Source organism: Pelophylax lessonae (assembly GCF_965119305.1).
Source record: "Pelophylax lessonae genome assembly, chromosome: 9".
Classification (NCBI taxonomy): domain Eukaryota; kingdom Metazoa; phylum Chordata; class Amphibia; order Anura; family Ranidae; genus Pelophylax; species Pelophylax lessonae.
In genome coordinates this window covers 266,046,546-266,067,180 of record NC_138776.1, presented here as the reverse complement: position 1 = coordinate 266,067,180, position 20,635 = coordinate 266,046,546, and the positions used below count along the sequence as shown (strand labels likewise).

Here is a 20,635-nt window from a genome sequence, read left to right as displayed (position 1 = left end):
ACTGCTGGTTGGGTCCCTCTAGGAGAGAGAAGGAGGGGGTGTCACTGCTGGTTGGATCCCTCTAGGAGAGAGAAGGAGGGGGTGTCACTGCTGGTTGGGTCCCTCTAGGAGAGAGAAGGAGGGGGTGTCACTGCTGGTTGGGTCCCTCTAGGAGAGAGAAGGAGGGGGTGTCACTGCTGGTTGGGTCCCTCTAGGAGAGAGAAGGAGGGGGTGTCACTGCTGGTTGGGTCCCTCTAGGAGAGAGAAGGAGGAGGTGTCACTGCTGGTTGGGTCCCTCTAGGAGAGAGAAGGAGGAGGTGTCACTGCTGGTTGGGTCCCTCTAGGAGAGAGAAGGAGGGGGTGTCACTGCTGTTTGGGTCCCTCTAGGAGAGAGGAGGAGGAGGTGTCATTGCTGGTTGAGTCTCTCTAGGAGAGAGAAGGAGGAGGTGTCACTATTAGTTGGGTCCCTCTAGGAGAGAGGAGGAGGGGGTGTCACTGCTGGTTAGGTCCCCCTAGGAAAGAGAAGGAGGGGGTGTCACTGCTGGTTTGGGTCCCTCTAGGAGAGAGAAGGAGGGGGTGTCACTGCTGTTTGAGTCCCTCTTGGAGAGAGAAGGAGGGGGTGTCACTGCTGGTTGAGTCCCTCTAGGAGAGAGAAGAAGGGGGTGTCACTGCTGGTTGAGTCCCTCTAGGAGAGAGAAGGAGGAGGTGTCACTGCTGGTTGAGTCCCTCTAGGAGAGAGAAGGAGGAGGTGTCACTGCTGGTTGAGTCCCTCTAGGAGAGAGAAGGAGGGGGTGTCACTGCTGGTTGGGTCCCTCTAGGAGAGAGAAGGAGGAGGTGTCACTGCTGGTTGGGTCCCTCTAGGAGAGAGAAGGAGGAGGTGTCACTGCTGGTTGGGTCCCTCTAGTAGAGAGAAGGAGGGGGTGTCACTGCTGTTTGGGTCCCTCTAGGAGAGAGAAGGAGGAGGTGTCACTATTAGTTGGGTCCCTCTAGGAGAGAGGAGGAGGGGGTGTCACTGCTGGTTAGGTCCCCCTAGGAAAGAGAAGGAGGGGGTGTCACTGCTGGTTTGGGTCCCTCTAGGAGAGAGAAGGAGGGGGTGTCACTGCTTTTTGAGTCCCTCTTGGAGAGAGAAGGAGGGGGTGTCACTGCTGGTTGAGTCCCTCTAGCAGTGTAGTCGATCTCCTCCCTGATCTTCAGCTAAAGCCTCAAAGGCATGTTGACCAGAGGAGTTAGATATTGGTCATGAAGGTAAGAGGAGATCAGACTACATGACAGGACTGACCATTTCAGTGCAGTAGTTATCAGCATGTACAAAGATCTTCCTTTGCCTGGAGAGAGACAAATTCTGGCTGAAAGTGGACAAGATTGTAAAATATTTTAATCTATGTGATAAAAATGCTAACGTTTTTCCATATTTTTAATGTAAAACAAATGAGGAATAAAAATGGCCATGCTTAAACTGATGATATTTTTTGGGCGTTTATTGATAATAGTCTGTCTTCGGATTTGTATGATAAAATGTCCTTTTCTTTTACTTTTATTTCTTTTTCTAACATTACAAGTAGGGTCCATCCTGTAGGTTTTAGTCTTAATCTTGTGTTTTAGTAGTTTGGTTTTAGCGGCTTGTACTTGTTGGAACAGCCGACTCTCCCCCTCCTCATAAATCTCACGATGTCTGTAGTAGACTCCAAGGGTAAGTCCATGAGTTCATAAACCCATCTATCATTCCTCCCGTAATTCCTCCTCCGCACCTTTACAACCTCCTACCACAAGACCATCTTTTTTCCTTACTTTCACATCTAACATAGAGAAACCGCCCTCCATCTTTTCTATGTCCCGTGTCCCTCTAAACAGGGATGAATACAACCAGCCCAGTCCTGCCTCCCGGAGCTGGCTTAATTTCAAAAAGAAAAAAGGAAGAACAACCTATGAGAATCACAAGAAGTCTCCACCCTGCGCCAATGATGTAAGAAGATAATCTCTAAGCACTGAGCTGCCAGCTAACAAATAATGACAATAAAAATAAAAGGGTGAATTGGATCAAAGGACCCAGACCACCAAGCGGCGCTGATAAATCATATATACATGGTAAATCTGGATGTGAATTATATTCCAAGGACACCCATGATATTAAATCCAAAAATAAAATACACAATAAATAGAATTTGCAGTATTGGGATAAATTATAGTAAAACAATGAATATGTCTATAAATGCTCTATAAACAAGTCCAATTAATAGGGGATGATCCTGAAGTGCACCATGTGAGGGAAATCCTATAAACAATATAAATAGTCCTTCACCACACCACGTGCAGCCTCTCCCAATGGTAACGCACTCACCAGAAATCAATGGGTAAAAGGCACATCATATCCTTTGAATGCAACCAAGACCTCAATGAACACCGCAGACTGGGTCTTCTTAGGCAGATAAAAGCAGTGATCCTGGAATAAGCAATTCTCTCCACACCATTCCTCTTCACTCCAGGAAGGGGGATAACCAGGATTCTTATCACAACTCTCCACCCAGAAACATCCGAAGTCAGTTCCAATTATAGGACATGCAACATATGTAAAGAGGGGAGGGAGCCGCTCATAGTGTAGTACGATGATTACTTTATTACCCCATACAAGCCCCCCTTACACATTGCACTTACAGCAATATATTAAAACTGAAGCATCTATGACAAGCCTTTAAAACAGCTGGACCTGCATTACTTGTCCTCACTCAGTCACCGACCAGCAGTGGAACGGAGCGATGGATAGATGCAGCAGTCCAGGTGCTTGCCACGTAGTCACACCCTTACGCGTATCGTCATTGGACTTCTTCAGAGAGCGTTCAGCCTTCCTTATGGTCCAACTTTCACAGCCATAGGTTACCACTGGGAACACCATATAACTAAAACAGTAATCAATTTTGCTGCAAAATCAAAGGTCCCAAAATTGCTCATCCTGAGCAATTTTATATTTCTCTCCCCCTTGGTGGGAGTGGAGATGACCCCATCTATACGGATATACAGCACATACACACACAGCACAAGGCCGTGTTCACACTACGAGATGTTTCTTGGGGGCTGCAGTTCCTCTGAGCTCCACAAGATGGTGATCTCACTTCTACTCAGACAGGAAGTCTCTATGGAAGACAGGAAGTGATGTCAGCTACAGACAGGAAGTATGTAATGACAAAGACAGGAAGTTTGAGGCATGAGGTGAAATTGGAGGGAGAAGCGAGGAGACATTGCTGGAACTGGCAGCAGAAGAGGTAATAAGATATTATTTTATCATAGTTCTCATCGTTGTCTATTATTTGGAACCGAATTTCTCGGTCCGGTTTTTCACCTTTAAATGTCCCTCTTTTTCAGCCTGATGTACACACAGACAAATCAATATTCTCTTTATCTGCCCAAAGCATAGTTACATAGTCAGTGAGGCTGAAAAAAGACATCAGTCCATCCTGTTCAACCTATGATGTGTGTGTGTTTGCTGTTAACAGTACATTGTATACCCCTGTATGTTGTACATTGTATACTCCTGTATGTTGTGGTCTTTAAGGTGCCCATCTAGGCTTGTGACGGTATCAGATTTTCATGCTGCGATTAATTGATTAAGGTTTTGCCACGGTATACGGTATTATCACGGTATTCTATTATTAAATTTCCACCTCACTTCAATTTCATTGCTGAATTTAGGGGCTTTGGTTCACTTATGCACATTATTATATAGTCAGTCAGTCCAGACTCTGTGAACCAGGCCTAAAATAGGTCATCAAGCAGTGTCTGGCCTAACTGGTCCTGGCGCTCGGCTCCGATCCGATGGCCTGGTCATTAAGAGGGCAAATCCTTGTGGTCAAGATGTGGTTAAACCTGAAGGAGGTGTTGTTTATAAATTACTTTACTATTGCTTTAGGCCTGGTTCACATGTATGCGGGTTGGCGGTTCACATGTATGCGGGTTGGCGGTTCACATGTATGCGGGTTGGTGGTTCACATGTATGCGGGTTGGTGGTTCACATGTATGCGGGTTGGTGGTTCACATGTATGCGGGTTGGCGGTTCACATGTATGCGGGTTGGTGGTTCACATGTATGCGGGTTGGCGGTTCACATGTATGCGGGTTGGCGGTTCACATGTATGCGGGTTGGCGGCCCACATTTGCACAGGCATAGCAGACCATTGATTTGAACGGGCTGCTATGCCCTCATTTTCCGCAGAAAAAAGGTGCATGCAGCATTTTTTTAAAATTCAGTGGCCTTGAAATCCATCCTGCTTTTGCACCATGCGACTAACCTGCAGTTCCTGCTCTGGCAAGCTTTCTGCATTTTTTGTATACGTGGGCACGGCATTTAAAAACAGTTTGCGTGTGCAGCAACGGCAGGTAAGTCGCATGGTGCAAAAGAAGGATGGATTTCATGGCCACTGCATTTTTTTAAATTCTGCATGCACCTTTTTTCAGCTGAAAACGCAGGCATAGCAGCTCAAGCCCATTCACATCAATGGGCTGCTATGCTTGTGCAAATGTGGGCCGCCAACCCGCATACATGTGAACCGCCAACCCGCATACATGTGAACCGCCAACCCGCATACATGTGAACCACCAACCCGCATACATGTGAACCAGGCCTAAAGCAATAGTAAAGTCATTAATAGATAAAAACACCGCTCCTCCTGCAGGTTTAACCACTTCTGGATCGCAAGGATTTGCCCCTTTAAAGACCAGGCCATCGGATCAGAGCGCCAGGACCAGTCATCACCAGGTAGGCCAGACACCGCTTGATGGCTATATAATAATGTAATGTGGGCTGCTATGCGTGTGTGTGTGTGTGTGTGTGTGTATATATATATATATATATATATATATATTAGAGCTGCACGATTCTGGCCAAAATGAGAATCACGATTTTTTAGCTTGGAATAAAGATCACGATTCTCTCACGATTCTCTGTGTAACAAAAAAAAAAATTAGGATAACTTTACTGTTACGTTTTTTTTTTTTTTTTTATTCATTAAAGTCTATTAATTGCGTTTGAAAGACTGCTGCACAAATACAGTGTGACATAAAATATTACAACAATCGCCAATTTTTTCTGTAGGGTCTCTGCTAAAAAAATATATAAAATGTTTGGGGGTTCTAAGTACTTTTCTAGCAAAAAAAAAAAACTGATTTTAACTTGCAAGCAACAAGTGTCAGAAAAAGATCCAGTCTTTAAAGCGGAGTTCCACCCTCAGAATAATTTTTTTAACAAAAATAGCATATTAATATTAATACATCTCGCTTCACAAAACCGCTATTTGCATATTTATGAGTTGAACAGTGTATTTGTTTAGTGAAGATCTTACTTTTAAACCTGCTGCCTGTGCATTGTCATCTTTACTAAGGGCGTCTGAAACAGCAGTGTAAGACTTCCTGACCTTCTTCCTGATTGCTGTTCATTCTGGCTACCCAGAATGCAGCAGGAAATCCCGCACATGGGCAGTACTATGCTTTAGGCATAGTACAGGTTGCTATAGAAACGTTGGCTCAGGAGGAAGTTGCCACCCTCTATATCCCTTCCCCGCCTCCAGGAAGACACATGAGAGAGAGAGAGAGAGAGAGAGACAGAGAGAAACAGAGAGAAACATACTGCCAACTAGTACCTAGAAAACTCTTGTCTGGCTGATGGGGAACTTTACCCTCCAGCTGTTGCAGAACTACAAGTCCCATTATGCCTCTGCCTGTAGGAGTCATGCTTGTAACTGTCAGCCTTGCAATGCCTCATGGGACTTATAGTTCTGCAACAGCTGGAGGGCCGCCAGTTTGACGAAAATGGCACGCTGTTATGGGATCAGCACTTTGCACGGATGGACCGATGGATGCATGGCACGCTGTTATGGGGTCAGCACTTTGCACGGATGGACCGATGGATGCATGGCACGCTGTTATGGGGTCAGCACTTTGCACGGATGGACCGATGGATGCATGGCACGCTGTTATGGGGTCAGCACTTTGCATGCATGGACGGATGGATGCATGGCATGCTGTTATGGGATCAGCACTTTGCACGGATGGACCGATGGATGCATGGCACGCTGTTATGGGGTCAGCACTTTGCATGCATGGACGGATGGATGCATGGCACGCTGTTATGGGGTCAGCACTTTGCACGGATGGACCGATGGATGCATGGCACGCTGTTATGGGGTCAGCACTTTGCACGGATGGACCGATGGATGCATGGCACGCTGTTATGGGGTCAGCACTTTGCATGCATGGATGGATGGACGGATGGATGCATGGCACGCTGTTATGGGTCAGCACTTTGCATGCATGGACGGATGGATGCATGGCACGCTGTTATGGGGTCAGCACTTTGCATGCATGGATGGATGGACGGATGGATGCATGGCATGCTGTTATGGGGTCAGCACTTTGCATGCATGCATGGATGGACGGATGGATGCATGGCACGCTGTTATGGGGTCAGCACTGGGTCCCCCAGCACAACTCCCCAAATCACCCTCCTAGTACCCCCCCCCCCCAATTCCCCTGCTAGAAGAAATCTTATCCTGTCACCTCTCAAATTCCCCATCCCAGCACCCCCCCCCCCCCATGTCGGATTGTCCTGGGGGGGGGGGAATAAGAGAATTTGTACTAGCAGGGTGGGGAGAAGATGATTACTTCATGGTGGGATTGGTGACAGGATAAGATTTGTGCCCCCGAGTGCAGTTCTCCCTTTCTTCAAGCATCGCAGGCAGACCTCAGATACAGCGCGGCACATCCCTCTGTCATTCTCCTCTTCATATGTCAGAGCGGAGGAGGAGCAGAGGAGGAACCTAAGAGAGAAGCCGATTACTGAACTTTTGGCTTTGCACAGACAGCTGCCGAGGGAGAGATACGGCTGCAGAAGGGGAGAAGATTGCAGCTCAGGAATGACACTGGATGTCAGATCATCGGGACTATACAGAGTTTGTTATCCCCTCTCCTCCCAGCAAACAATGTGGAAAGGGGGCGGGTAACAAACTCTGTATAGTCCCGATCTGACATCCAGTGTCATTCCTGAGCCGCAATCTTCTCCCCTTCTGCTTCTGCAGCCGTATCTCTCCCTCGGCAGCTGTCTGTGCAAAGCTTTAGGAATCGGCTTCTCCTCCACTGCTCCTCCTCCGCTCTGACATAAGGTAAGGAGAAGCCGAAGGACGCCGCTACAGTGATAGGAGTGTGAAGCCTGGCAAGAAGAGAGAGAGGGAGCACATCCCGCTCTCTCCTGTCAGTGTAATCAGTGTCACAGAAACACTCCTTACAGCGCCCCCTCCACCTCCCATGCTGCAAACACCACCGGGATAAGCTGAGCCGAGTTCAGGTCGGGTCACTGGTCTCTGACACCCCGTGAGATGTGGGGCTGTGCCGCTGCGGTACTATAATAAATAAAAAAGAGTGGGGCTGCTGTGAGTGAAGGCAGACTAGGAACAGCATCAACCCACTGCCATGACAACGGTCCTCGAGGCGTCATTTCCTGTTTTAAAAAACGCGAGATGAGGAGAGGCCGATTGCCTTCTGGGAGTTATTACACACAGCTCCCATGAAGCAATGCGAATCAGGAAATGACGACATCGGCCGCGGCCGAGGAGGGGGGAAGGAAGCAAGAAGGAGGAAGTGAACTTTATAATGAAGTAAAAATAAGGTAGGAAACTCAAAAAAAAAAAAAAAATGCCCAATTGATCTTGAGAATGCACAGCCCGAACTAAAACTGCAAAGTTGTGAAACAGGGTGGAACTCCACTTTAAGAGGTTAAACTTCCTTTCTCCCTGGCAGAGGGAAGGAAAAAATACAATGTAATCATTTTTGTTTATAGTTAGGAGACTTAATGCTGATAGGCATTAGCTGTGTGAGTGAATGAGTCATCCAGCTCACTGAAATGTATCAATTCACAAGTCAGACCCAGGAGCAGAGAAACTCGGTATTTTAAAAATGCCACAATAACAATACCGTGGCTATGCAATACCGCGATATATCGAATTACCGAAAACCGGCATATGTCTATGCCCATCTAATAGTTTTTTGAAACTATCAATGCTCCCTGCTGATACGACTGCTTGTGGAAGAGAATTTCACATCCTTACTGCACTGAAAGTAAAGAACCCCTTACGTAGTTTAAGGTTAAACCGCTTTTCTTCTAGTTTTAGAGAGTGGCCACGTGTCTTATTCCCTTTATCTGAAAAGTTTGTTCCCTATGCTATGGTCTCCAGCACAGTATTTGTACATTGATAACATATCCCCCCTCAATCGTCTCTTCTCCAGAGAGAATAAGTTCAGTGCTTGTAGTCTTTCCTCATAGCTGATGTCCTCCATTCCCCTAATTATTTTTGTTGCCCTTCTCTGGACTCTTTCCAGTTCCAGCACATCCTTCCTGAGGACCGGTGCTCAGAACTGGACAGCATACTCCAGATGTGGCTGGACCAGAGTCTTGTAGAGTGAGAGAATAATCTCTTTATTTCTGGAGTGAATTCCCCCTTTTTTTTTTTTTTTATACATCCCAGTATTCTGTTGGCTTTGCTTGCAGCGGCTTGGCATTGCATGCCACTGCCAAGCTTGTTGTCTACCAGTACCCCAAGGTCCTTTTCCATCTCAGATTCACCCAGAGGTTCCCCCCCTAGCGAGTTTTTCGCGTTCGTGTTTCTGACGCCCAAGTGCATTACTTTACATTTTTCAACATTAAACCTCATCTGCCATGTAGTTGCCCACCCCATTATTTTGTTCAGGTCTTCTTGTAAGGTTACCACGTCCTGCATATAAGTTATTGTCCTGCTTAGCTTAGTATCGTCCGCAAATACCGAGATTGTGCTGATATCCCCTCCTCAAGGTCATTTATGAATAAATTAAACAGGATTGGACCCAGCACAGATCCTTGGGGGACCCCACTTTCCACACCTGCCCAATCCGAGTACTCCCCATTTATCACCACCCTCTGGACTCACCCCTGGAGCTAGTTCTCTATCCAGGTACTCACCCTATGGTCCATACCTATGTACCTTAGTTTGTACAGTAACCATTTGTGGGGAACGGTGTCAAATGCCTTTGCAAAGTCCAGATATTCCACATCCACAGGCCTTCCCTCATCTAGATGGCAACTCACTTCATCGTAGAAGGTTAATAGATTTTTTTCATGAATCCATGCTGATTACTACTAATAATACCGTTTTCATTGCTAAAGTCTTGTATATAGTCCCTTATCACCCCCTGCAATATCTTGCAGACTACTGATGTTAGGCTGACCGGCCTTTAGTTACCCGGGATATATCTAAATATATAAGCCCTTTTTTAAATATTGGTACCACGATGGCTTTTTTCCAATCAGCTGGCACCATTCCTGTCTGTAGACTATCCGTAAAGATCAAGAATAATGGTCTGGCTATCACCTGGCTGAGTTCTTTAAAAACCCTCGGGTGTAAGCCATCCGGTCCCGATGATTTATTTATGTTAAGTTTCTCAATTTTAGTTCTAAGTCTATCTTCTGTTAGCCATGGGGGTACTTCCTGAGGTGTATTATTTAGTTTAGCATTACAAGCTGGGTTAGTGTAGCCCCCCAATGCTTTTGTGAAGACTGAAGAGAAGAATTTATTTAGCACTTTTGCATTCTCTCTGTCCTCTGTGGCCAGATGCCCTTCATTGTCTTTTATAGGGCCAATGTGTTCTGGCCTTGCTTTCTTACTATTTATATACTTAAAGAATATCTTGTTTTTTTTTTTTTCCGCTATATGTCTCTCGTGTTCTATTTTAGCCGCCTTGATTTCGCCTTTACATTTCTTATTGCACTCTTTGTAATGATGGAATGCTGCCAATGACCCCTTTGCCTTGTATTTTTTGAAGGCCTTTTAATATGCCTTTTTATGTTCGAGTTTAGCCACCCTGGGTTTATTTTTGCTCTTTTAAACTTATTCCCCTTTGGAATGCACTGGCTAATCCCTTTATTTAGTATGTTCTTGAAGCACTCCCATTTTCCTCCATGTTCTTTGTTCCCAGGGTTCTATCCCATTTTATATCACTCTCAGTATTTCTTCAAACTTTATATTATTTCACATATCGAACTGAAAATATAGAGTATGTAGCACTGCCCCGTAGAGGACTGCTGGATTGTTCACCTTGGGATCCCCCTGGGTTACCGATAGCAACTGCAGCATGCACAATTTAACTCTTTACAATCTGGCTCAGTCAATGATCAGTCCAGGGGGATGTATTTGTTTTTGTGGTTTTATTTAAATTAGGGATGGGAGAAGGGGAAGAGTGGGATACTCCAACTTGAACTATTCACATTAGATGAGGACTCCTGTCTGAAGATGCAGCCAGGCTGCTGATTCACCTTGCCACTTAGATGAATTTGGAATTAAGTCTCTATGTAGAGGACTTGTTAGGATGAATTATCTTCAGGATACACACCGAGTACCCCCTTTCACTCCACCTGATGACACCCGTCCTATACCGGGGTGGCCCCCTCTCAGATCAGGCCCCCTAGACACGATCCCCTGTACTCATGATACTGTTTTCTGAGGGTCTCCAGTGTCTCTACCCCTTCAGTCCGCTCTAATGGACCTCTTGGGTTCAGCTCCTTCCTTCCTGGTCCCCAGGCCGACTGCCTGTAACCACGTCCCACTGCTACAGAGGAGGAGGCAGCCGCCACCTTCCCTCTGGGACTCCGCTCACCAGTCAAAGACCCCACAGCACATGTGCTCCTTGCTTTTATATCACACCCCACAATGCCCCGAGACAATCAGTCTGTGCCAATCACTGGGGCTGTATCAAAGCCAGTGTATCCATTGGCCAGACTTCCTCCACTATCCAATATGCCTCCCTATTGGACCAGTGTGAAACACTCCCTAGTTAAGATAAATCACAGACTGAGCAGACCTAACTCACAGATCCTGCTGTCTGGTAGGCAGAAAGCAATATAGATTTACCTGCTGCTCCTCTGATAGGCAGACAGAGCCAAAAACGATACTCTCTCACTAGCACCTACCTAGGAGGGTGCTACACTTACCCACCGCCAAACTGAGCCATGTCCTCACTAGCGCCTACCCAGGAGGGTGCTACAACTATAAGCAAAACGATTTGACAAAACGTCAAATCCAAATAAAAGTGTTTCCCAGTAGTGGTAAATTCTTACCTCTCTGAGCGGAGCTCCAATGCCGGCTGAAGTTTTCTTCAGAAACCGACATTACTGGGGAGTGACGATCTCCTGGTTCTCCACAGAACTCAGTGGTTCCTCCCACTGATCTCCTCTTCAACACAGGACAGGTAATGGGACACGGTACAGGAATGAAAAACTCCAATGCCGGCTGAAGTCGTCTTTAGAAACCGACATTACTGGGGAGTGCCGATCTCCTGGTCCTCCACAGAGAACCGATTTTTATTATTCTTCTCCTATTGACTTCAATTGAATTAAGATGCAAACTTTAATGCAAATATTGTGAAACCAATACAGTCTAGAAAACTATCCACTATCCATTTACAGGGAAACCCGCATAGATCACCTGAATAAAGATGGAGGAAAATCTGAGTGACCTAACCGAAAGGATACTAAACCTCACTATGAACATCATCTGCCTGCTGACTGGAGAGGTGAGGAGGATTCTGGGAGGTCACATGACATCACTCTCATCTCTATTAATAAAACACAGACCTGACCCGAGAGGTGAGGAGGATTCTGGGATTTTAACATGATATTCCTATTGGTTCCCCATTATAGAAATTTTCTCTTCGGAAGTCAGGTGATCATATGATCATCGTATGTGACTACGTAAAACCTGAGAGACACAACATGCAGAAGATTCTAGAAGTCACCAAGAAGATGATGGAGCTGCTGACAGGAGAGGTGAGCGGTGCTGGGAATTCTGGGACATTATCCAGTAACAGACAAGGGATGTGTCTGGATGGTGACTGTATCATTGTGTGTCAGGTTCCTATAAGGTGTCAGGATGTCACTGTCTATTTCTCCATGGAGGAGTGGGAGTATTTAGAAGGACACAAGGATCTCTACAAGGACGTCATGATGGAGAATCAGCCGCCCCTCACATCACCGGGTAAGAGGAGACTTTATTGTAAAGGAGAGAGCAGTACGGAGGCTCCACCTAGATCCCCCATCATCTGATAAACACATAGAAACAATGTATTCAGTCAGTGTGTGTGTTTCCTACAGATGGATCCAGTAATGGGAACCCACCAGAGAGATGTCCCCGTCCTCTGTATTCCCGGGATTCCACACAGGAAGGTCACACCATCCCTCACCATCACCAGGTAGATGAATAACAGTTATTGGTAGTTATGATTTAAGCACAAGCTTGTTTGTTACAATGAATGTTTTATTATATATTCAGAGTGGAAACCTCGGGGATAGTAATATTGTTGTTAAAGAAGAGTATAAAAAGGCCGATGAGGAGTATGGTGTGATGAAGGAGCTTTCAGAAGGACACAAGGATATTATGGATACACCCAGTAACAGAAGCCCACCAGAGAGATGTCCCCGTCCTCTGTATTCCCGGGATTCCACACAGGAAGGTCACATCATCCCTCACCATCATCAGGTTGTATTGATATGCAGAGCTGTCCTGTAATGCTGTACAGTGAGTCCTGAATAAACAACCGTTGTTCCAGACCAGAGTCCTGTGTCTCTCACAACACGGAGAATATAACACTGGCGACGAGGATGGGATTTACAAGGTTACTATCCGTGTGAGAAAGGAAAGGAAGAAAAAAAAACTCTGGATTGTCAGGAATACAAACACCCACAGAGCCCAGCAGGAAAATGTCATTGATCGGGACATTAAGTGAATTTGATGGCGAACAGACAACGTGGATTTCTTGGATTGAAAGATTAGAACAATATTTCTGTGCAAATGCCATCCCAGGCGACAGGCAAGTAGCAGTGTTTCTGACACTGGTTGGTGCTAGGACATATGACACTCTTAGGGATCTGCTTTTCCCTGAAAAACCAGCAACTAAGACTTTGGCAGAGCTCCTGACACTGTTAGGAAATCACTTCCAGCCTAAACCACTAGAGATTGCAGAAAGATTCCGGTTCTATCAGCGGCAGCAGCAGCCAGGTGAAGATATTAAGGCTTATGTGCTCGCCCTTCGCAGACTAGCCTCAACCTGTTCTTTTGGGGAGTATTTACCAACTGCACTGAGGGATAAGTTTGTCATGGGACTGAATAGTGAGTCTAGCCAAAAGAGACTGTTAACAGAGAAAGACCTTACCCTTACAAAGGCAATTGAGATAGCTTCAGTGATGGAAATGGCTGTGAAAGATACAGAAGCTTTGAACCCCCAGAGCAGAAGGGAAGAGGTTAAAGAGGAAGTTTTCAGAACAGCAGTCAAGCAAACTGCAGCTAACTGTAAATATAGACCCTCACCAACCAGGACGTCAGCTTGCTACCGTTGTGGGAATACAGACCATGATCACAAAGTCTGCCGGTTTAAGGATCAGCTCTGTCATAATTGTGGAAAGGCAGGCCATCTGAAACGAGTCTGCCGTAGTAAGAAGGTGCGAAATAAACAACCTCTGAACCCCAGGACAAAGGCATATATGGTGGGAAGATATACATCGTCATCTGAATCAGAGGATGAGGAAGTGCTCCACAGATTGGACATACATCATATGCATTCAGCACCCTCAGCAATGACTGTAGAGGTAACCGTGGAAGGAAAGAAACTCAAGATGGATGTAGACACAGGAGCAGCAGTTTCAGTTATCACCCAGAAACAATGGAGAAAACTTCTGATCCGAACAACTGTCCGTCCAACACCAATCAAACTGCAGACATATTCAAAGCAGATACTCCACCCACTGGGGTACGTGAAAGTACAGGTATCCTACAAGGGTCAGACAAAGAGAATGCCATTATATATCCTAGAACATGGGGGACCCCCTCTTTTTGGGAGAGACTGGATTGCTCACTTTGGCATGCCAGACATCGCCATTAACCCCTGCAACACCGTGACCATCCCATCAGGGGATGAAGAGGGATGGGTGAAGTCCCTGAAACAGCGATTCCCGCAAGTCTTTGATAACCATTTGGGAAAAATAAAGCATGACTGTGTGAGACTCAGGCTGAAACCCAATGCCCAGCCTAGGTTCTTCAAAGCTCGGACGGTACCTTTCGCACTCCGAGCAGGTGTGGAAGCTGAACTAAGCCGGCTGGAGGAACAAGGTGTCATCTCAAAGGTAGAGCACAGCGAGTGGGCATCACCAGTTGTACCAGTAAAGAAAGCGAATGGGGACTTACGCATTTGTGGCGATTTCCGCATGGCACTAAATTCTCAACTGGAGATAGACCAGTATCCCCTACCCAGAGTAGATGACATTTTTGCCTCTCTTGCAGGAGGTCAAAAGTTCACCAAGCTTGATCTCAGGCAAGCTTATTTACAGTTTGAGGTCCACCCTTCGTCCCGCAAGTTTCTAACAATCAACACTCACAAGGGACTGTATGAATACAATCGGATGGTGTTTGGGGTAGCCTCCGCCCCAGCCATTTGGCAACGCAAAATGGATGAGATTTTGGCGGACATTCCTTTCACACAGTGCCTGTTAGATGACATGCTCATCACGGGCCTGACGGACCAGGAACACAAGCGTAACGTGGAGCTTGTGTTGGCCAGACTCCAAGAGCAGGGTCTAAAAGTGAACTTAGCGAAATGCCAATTCATGGTACCTAAATTGGAGTTTTGTGGCCACCTTGTGGATGCAGAGGGTATACACACCACGGAAGCCAAAGTTGATGCTTTAGTAAAAGCTCCAGCCCCGACCAACGTCCAGCAGCTGCGATCATACCTGGGCTTGCTGAACTATTACCACAAATTCCTGCCGGATCTAGCACACACTTTGTTTCCATTAAACAAGCTTTTGGAGAAACACTCCAGATGGAACTGGTCGGCTGCATGCCAACGTGCTTTTGAAGTTTCTAAGCGAAAGCTGTTGGCGTCACGCATGCTCGTGCACTATGACCTCCAAAGGCCTCTCACCTTGGCTTGTGATGCCTCACCCTATGGTCTAGGGGCTGTACTATCTCACGTTTTACCAGATGGGTCAGAGAAACCTGTGGCATTCGCCTCCAGGTCCTTGACAAAAGCAGAAAGCAATTACTCTCACATTGACAAAGAGGCTCTGGCGCTCATATGGGCAATTAAGAAGTTTCATCTTTACCTGTATGGTAGGGAATTCACCATACTGACTGATCATAAACCACTCCTTCAGATCTTTAGCCCTGACAAAGGCATCTCCCAGACGACTGCAGCCCGTCTTCAACGCTATGCCCTATTCTTGGGAGCATATAGCTACAAAATCCAGTATCGCAGCCATGATGCCAACGCTAATGCAGACGCCATGTCCCGTCTGACAAGGACATTAACAGACTCTTCTCCACCTGTCAAGAGTTGTCGTTACACTAGCCTGTCCTTTCTGTCTTCCGGGGAAGTAGCAGCCCATACAGCCAAGGATACCTTCCTTAAGACAATACTCTCCTGGGTACGGTACGGTTGGCCTGCAACTGTCACACAGGATTATGAGCCTTACTTCCGTAGGCGTCTGGAATTAACTGTGTCTGGCAACTGTGTTTTATGGGGAGACCGAGTGATCGTTCCACAGACCCTCCGGAGACACATTCTGGAATTGCTACATACTGGTCATCCCGGGGGCACACGTATGAAACAAAAGGCCCGAGGCTATGTGTGGTGGCCAAACCTCGACTCCGATATCACGACATATGTGAATGCGTGTGCTGGATGTGCACAAACTGCGAGAGACCCTCCTCGAGGGTGCGTCCAGCCCTGGACTTGGCCCACGGTTCCCTGGTTTCGCCTACACTTGGACTTTGCAGGCCCGATCAGAGGACACACCTTTTTGATCATTATTGATGCCCATTCAAAGTGGCCTGAGGTCGTTCCTGTTACTCAGCCAACGACTAAGGCGACGATTTCCATACTGTTACATCTCGCTGCTACGTTTGGATACCCCAGAGAAATTGTCACAGACAACGGTGCACAATTCACAAGCCAGGAGTTTCAGGGTTTCCTGACTGCCCACAACATCAAACACAAGTTGACCGCACCTTACCACCCGGCTACAAATGGTCAAGCAGAAAGGTTTGTACAGACCTTCAAACGCTATTTCAAAGCTACTGTGGCTACAAGTAAACAACAGTCCCTGTCACCCCAGCAGCTGGACTCCTTCCTTTCTGCTTACAGAACCACACCACATGCAACCACTGGGAAAACTCCAGCTGAACTTCTTTTGGGTCGGCAGCCATGGACTGTTTTGGATATGCTCCGCCCTCAAACGGTCCAGGAACATGTACGGCAGTCCCAAGACAAGAGGGTCGAACACGACGAGATTCCCCGGTTTACAGCCCAGCAAAAGGTATGGGCCCGATCTTATGGCGCTTCCAACACTCGTTGGCTTCCTGCTATCGTCGCAGAGACTTTGGGACCCAAAATGTATAGGGTCTGCCTGGAAGATGGTTCCATTTGCAGAAGGCATGTGGACCAATTGCGTTCTCGTTCTCAGCTGCCCGAATCCCTGACATCGGCTGCACCTCCAGTGTCTCAAGGATCTGCTCCTACCGGATCAGGAGGCATTGAGACTGATGCTTGGGGAGACTCTGAACTTTTGAACTCAGCTCCAACAGAGCCCTCCAGCCCTGGTCCAGAGGTCTGCTCACCCTCTGAGCTAGGGAATCCCCTCTTGGCCCCGCCGGTGTCCATTCCGGCCAGCCCTGCTTCCTCCAGCCCCGAGTCGCTGGGTGCCCGTCCTCAACGACACTGTCGCCCTCCTGACCGGTTTCAAATGCAAGACCGGTTACGAGACTTTCGACGGGCCCGCCGAAAGTGATCCGCTGCCATTTTCCCCCCGGAGCTTCCCTGGAAGTTGTTCTCACATCCGGACGTGGAAGAAACCATGTAAATCTCCTGAGTTGGAGGACTGTATTGGACAATTATGAGTTACTGTTTTATGCCTGTTCTCGTTTTGTTGTTTTTTTTTTTTTTGTTTTTTGTTTTTTTTTAGGTATGGATGGAAGGTGTTATACCTGAAGGGTTTCACATGTACTGTCACTTTAAGGCTGGCTCCACCCAGGAGTGATGACAAGGGTCAAGGGGCAGAGTGGCCATCTTTAGACACATGTAGAGATGTATTGATATGCAGAGCTGTCCTGTAATGCTGTACAGTGAGTCCTGAATAAACAACCGTTGTTCCAGACCAGAGTCCTGTGTCTCTCACAACACGGAGAATATAACACAGGTAGATGAGGAACAATCACTGATAGCATCATTAGGATCTGTACATTATCTGCATTGTTACCATTGATGTCATTTTTTTTCTATTTTCAGAGTGGAAACCTGAGCTTTCCTGATGTTCTAGAAGAGATAAAAGAGGAGTATGATGAGGATGGAGTGATGGAGGAGTCAGGGTTTTTCAAATACTTGTTTCAAACCAACATGGTGGAGTCATTCTGTATTATGAACCCACCAGAGACATGTCCCCATCCTCTGTATTCCCAGGATTCCACACAGGAAGATCACAACTACGCAAGACTTTCACAGGTAGATGATGGAATGATATTAGGCAGTTATGATTTATACACAAGCATGTTTCCTACAATGAATGTTGTAGAAGAATCCAGACCATTGTATGCTTAGAAGTAATCATCCAAGTCTATCAAACCCTATATGTGGCGGAAATAGTTTTCATTTCAGGATATACAGTATATATTTATACCATTTTGATCATTAATGCAAAGAAGCTGATTAACATATGACACACCCCTAATTATTAATGGCCAAACCCACTTACCTCACCCTCTGGATCTCCAAAACTCTACATTTCCAGAATACAGTCTCAATTTTTAGACATAACCGGTTTATTTGGAGCAAGATAACCCAGAGCCTCTCTTACTAGTTCCCACATAAGAAACTTTACCTTTCACTCATCCAATTATTCTCCTTTGTTGACTCCCAACAAGACTGGAGAACCTGAGGGCAACAAACCCTGACCATCAGGCCTCTGGCCCTGACTGTTGGATTTGGAAGATTCCCCAACAATGTTGGAAAACCTGGGGGCAATAAGTCCATGACCACCAGGCCTGTAGCCCTGACTGTTGGGTTCAGAAGATTCCCTCACAATGTTGGAAAACCTGGGGGCAACAAGACCATGACCACCAGGCCTGTAGCCCTGACTGTTGGGTTCAGAAGATTCCTCAACAATGATATGTAACAGAATACAAATTGGCCTAAGAGGATGAAAAGTTTTTGATTTAGATTTTTTTTTTTGGGGTATGTTATATAGCAGAAAGTGAAAAATATATTATTCTTTCTTCCTTCTTCCTTCTTCTTCGCAAAAAATAGCCTGGTCATTAAGGGGGCAAATTGTTCCTGTCCAGAACTGGTTAACTTAACTCTACCTACCTTTTTGACTATGGATTGACTTCTACTATTCTGAACCTTGCTTGCCTTGTACCTGGACTGTCATTTAACCACTCTGCCTGTCTGCCAACCTCAAGTACCTGTTTGCTTTTGGTCAGTTCGTGCCTGCCCCGGCATGGTGGCCAGGCCCTATAGCATTGTGTGCAAGTCCTGGGGGAAACCAAGTTCTGGTAGGCTATTGGTCTTGGTACTGCTTTTTCATAAAACTAAGGCTTACTGGGTGGAGAAGTTATATGGGGGCTGGCTTATAATTTTTCTGTTTACAAGTGTCTCAACCTCTGGTAGGCGGCAGTATAACCTAAGTATGAAAATCTTTTGCTGCCATTCTGTCGGTTTAGGGTGAAGATCTGATGAACATGAAAGCTGAGAATGAAGAACAAGAGACGTATTTGAGGGATGATCCGCAATATACGGGGGAGGCTGGAATGACGAGGACATTCATAGAGGAGGACACTCCTACAGAGATCAGCACAGGTGACCCATAATATATTCTTCTCTCATCTCTGCTCTGTTACTGCTCACTGATTGATCCAAAGTAGGGCAGGAACTAATCTTTAGAAACCTAGACCTTTGGTCACCTGTTCTATGGTAAGAGTCTGCAAGTTTGAACTTCGACCCTCTTGTTTATCAGAGATTACATGACCCAGTACCTAGGCTTGTGGTTGTGTAAAGAGCATGGACCTCCCAGTCCCCATTGGTTCCTGCTCTTCTGACAAGGCTGTGTAAATGTAGAAGTGATCTGGGAAGAGGACCAAAGGCCCTTTGACTGAAGAGGGGAAGAGTCCCAGCTGGTTGGGACATCCACCGAGAACATCTGCTCACTCATATCTACCTGATCCAGATGGAATCTTGATGGAAGTGAACTAACCTCTCAGATCTATTGATGATGTTTTTATATTTTTCCAGGACACACCATGGAGAAACCCTCAAAGGATCGTCTCACTTTATCTCCAGGTTGTAAAATGGAAGATGAGGACATCACAGGAGATTGTGGAGGAGAAAAGACAATGAGCTCCACTATGGATGGTGGACTTCACAGTGTGGATAGACCATGGAATCCCTCTGACTCTGAGCAACCTCGTACTGTGAGGGACGGTGCCGGATTTCAGGGGGAGAAGACATTTCCCTGTTCTCAATGTGCAGAAAGTTTTAGCTCTGGTTTAGGTCTTTTTTTACATCAGGGAACTCATAGGGAGGGGGCATTTCATACCTGTTCTGAGTGCGGGAAGTTTTTTCTACATAAAGCAAAACTGGTCAGACATCAGAGGTCTCACACGGGGGAGAAGCCGTATTCCTGTTCTGAGTGTGGGAGAAGTTTTACTAGTAAAGCAGCACTTACTGCACATCAAAGGTCTCACTCGTGGGCGTTTTCCTGCTCTGAGTGTGGGAAACTTTTTGCGACTAAAGACAGACTTGTTCAACATCAGAGAGGGCACGAGGCTATGAAGCCATATTGCTGCCCTGAGTGCGGAAAACGTTATGCACAGAAATCACAACTTGTTGTACATCAAAGATCTCATACTGGCGAGCAGCCGTTTTCCTGCTCTGAGTGCGAACAATGTTTTTTATCCAAATTGGAGCTTCTTATACATCAAAGACAGCACACCGGGGAGAAGCCGTATTCCTGTTCTGAGTGTGGGAAAGGTTTTGCAAGGAAATTCTCATTTAAGCAACATCAAAAACAGCACACAGGGGAGAAGCCGTTTTCCTGCTCTGAGTGCGAAAAATGTTTTTTATCCAAATTCAGGCTTGTTATACATCAAAGACAGCACACCGGGGAGAAGCCGTTTTCCTGTTCTGAGTGTGGGAAAAGTTTTACAAGTAAATCAGCAGTTAAGTTACATCAAAGACAGCACACAGGGGAGAAGCCGCATTCCTGCCCTGAGTGCGAGAAAAGTTTTGCACGCAGATTAGCACTTGTTGTACATCAAAGGTCTCACACGGGGGAGAAGCCATATTCCTGTTCAGAGTGTGGGAGAAGTTTTACTAGTAAAGAACAACTTACTGCACATCAAAGGTCTCACACAGGGGAGAAGCCGTATTCCTGTTCGGAGTGTGGGAGAAGTTTTACTAGTAAATCAGCACTTACTGCACATCAAAGGTCTCACACGTGGGCTTTTTCCTGCTCTGAGTGCGGGAAACTTTTTGCGACTAAAGACAGACTTGTTCAACATCAGAGAGTGCACGATGCTATGAAGCCATATTGCTGCCCTGAGTGCGGAAAA

General features: G+C 46.3%; 3 protein-coding genes across 3 annotated transcripts in view; all 3 read left to right on the top strand.

Annotated features, from left to right (window-relative positions):
* LOC309562622 (uncharacterized protein) overlaps positions 1 to 20,635 on the top strand; it is a gene marked incomplete at its 3' end in the record, with an annotated part of 500,517 nt that overhangs the window by 95,569 nt on the left and 384,313 nt on the right. The window lies entirely within an intron of this gene.
* The window catches only part of LOC309562687 (uncharacterized protein), a 148,408-nt gene that overhangs the window by 79,727 nt on the left and 48,046 nt on the right, over positions 1 to 20,635 (top strand). The gene's annotated exons all lie outside the window — the stretch shown is intronic.
* LOC309563947 (uncharacterized protein) overlaps positions 1 to 20,635 on the top strand; it is a gene marked incomplete at both ends in the record, with an annotated part of 43,039 nt that overhangs the window by 5,314 nt on the left and 17,090 nt on the right. Inside the window, 1 exon segment of the mRNA XM_082268577.1 lies at positions 19,592 to 20,483. Within this exon segment, the coding sequence (XP_082124703.1) occupies positions 19,592 to 20,483 (892 nt within the window).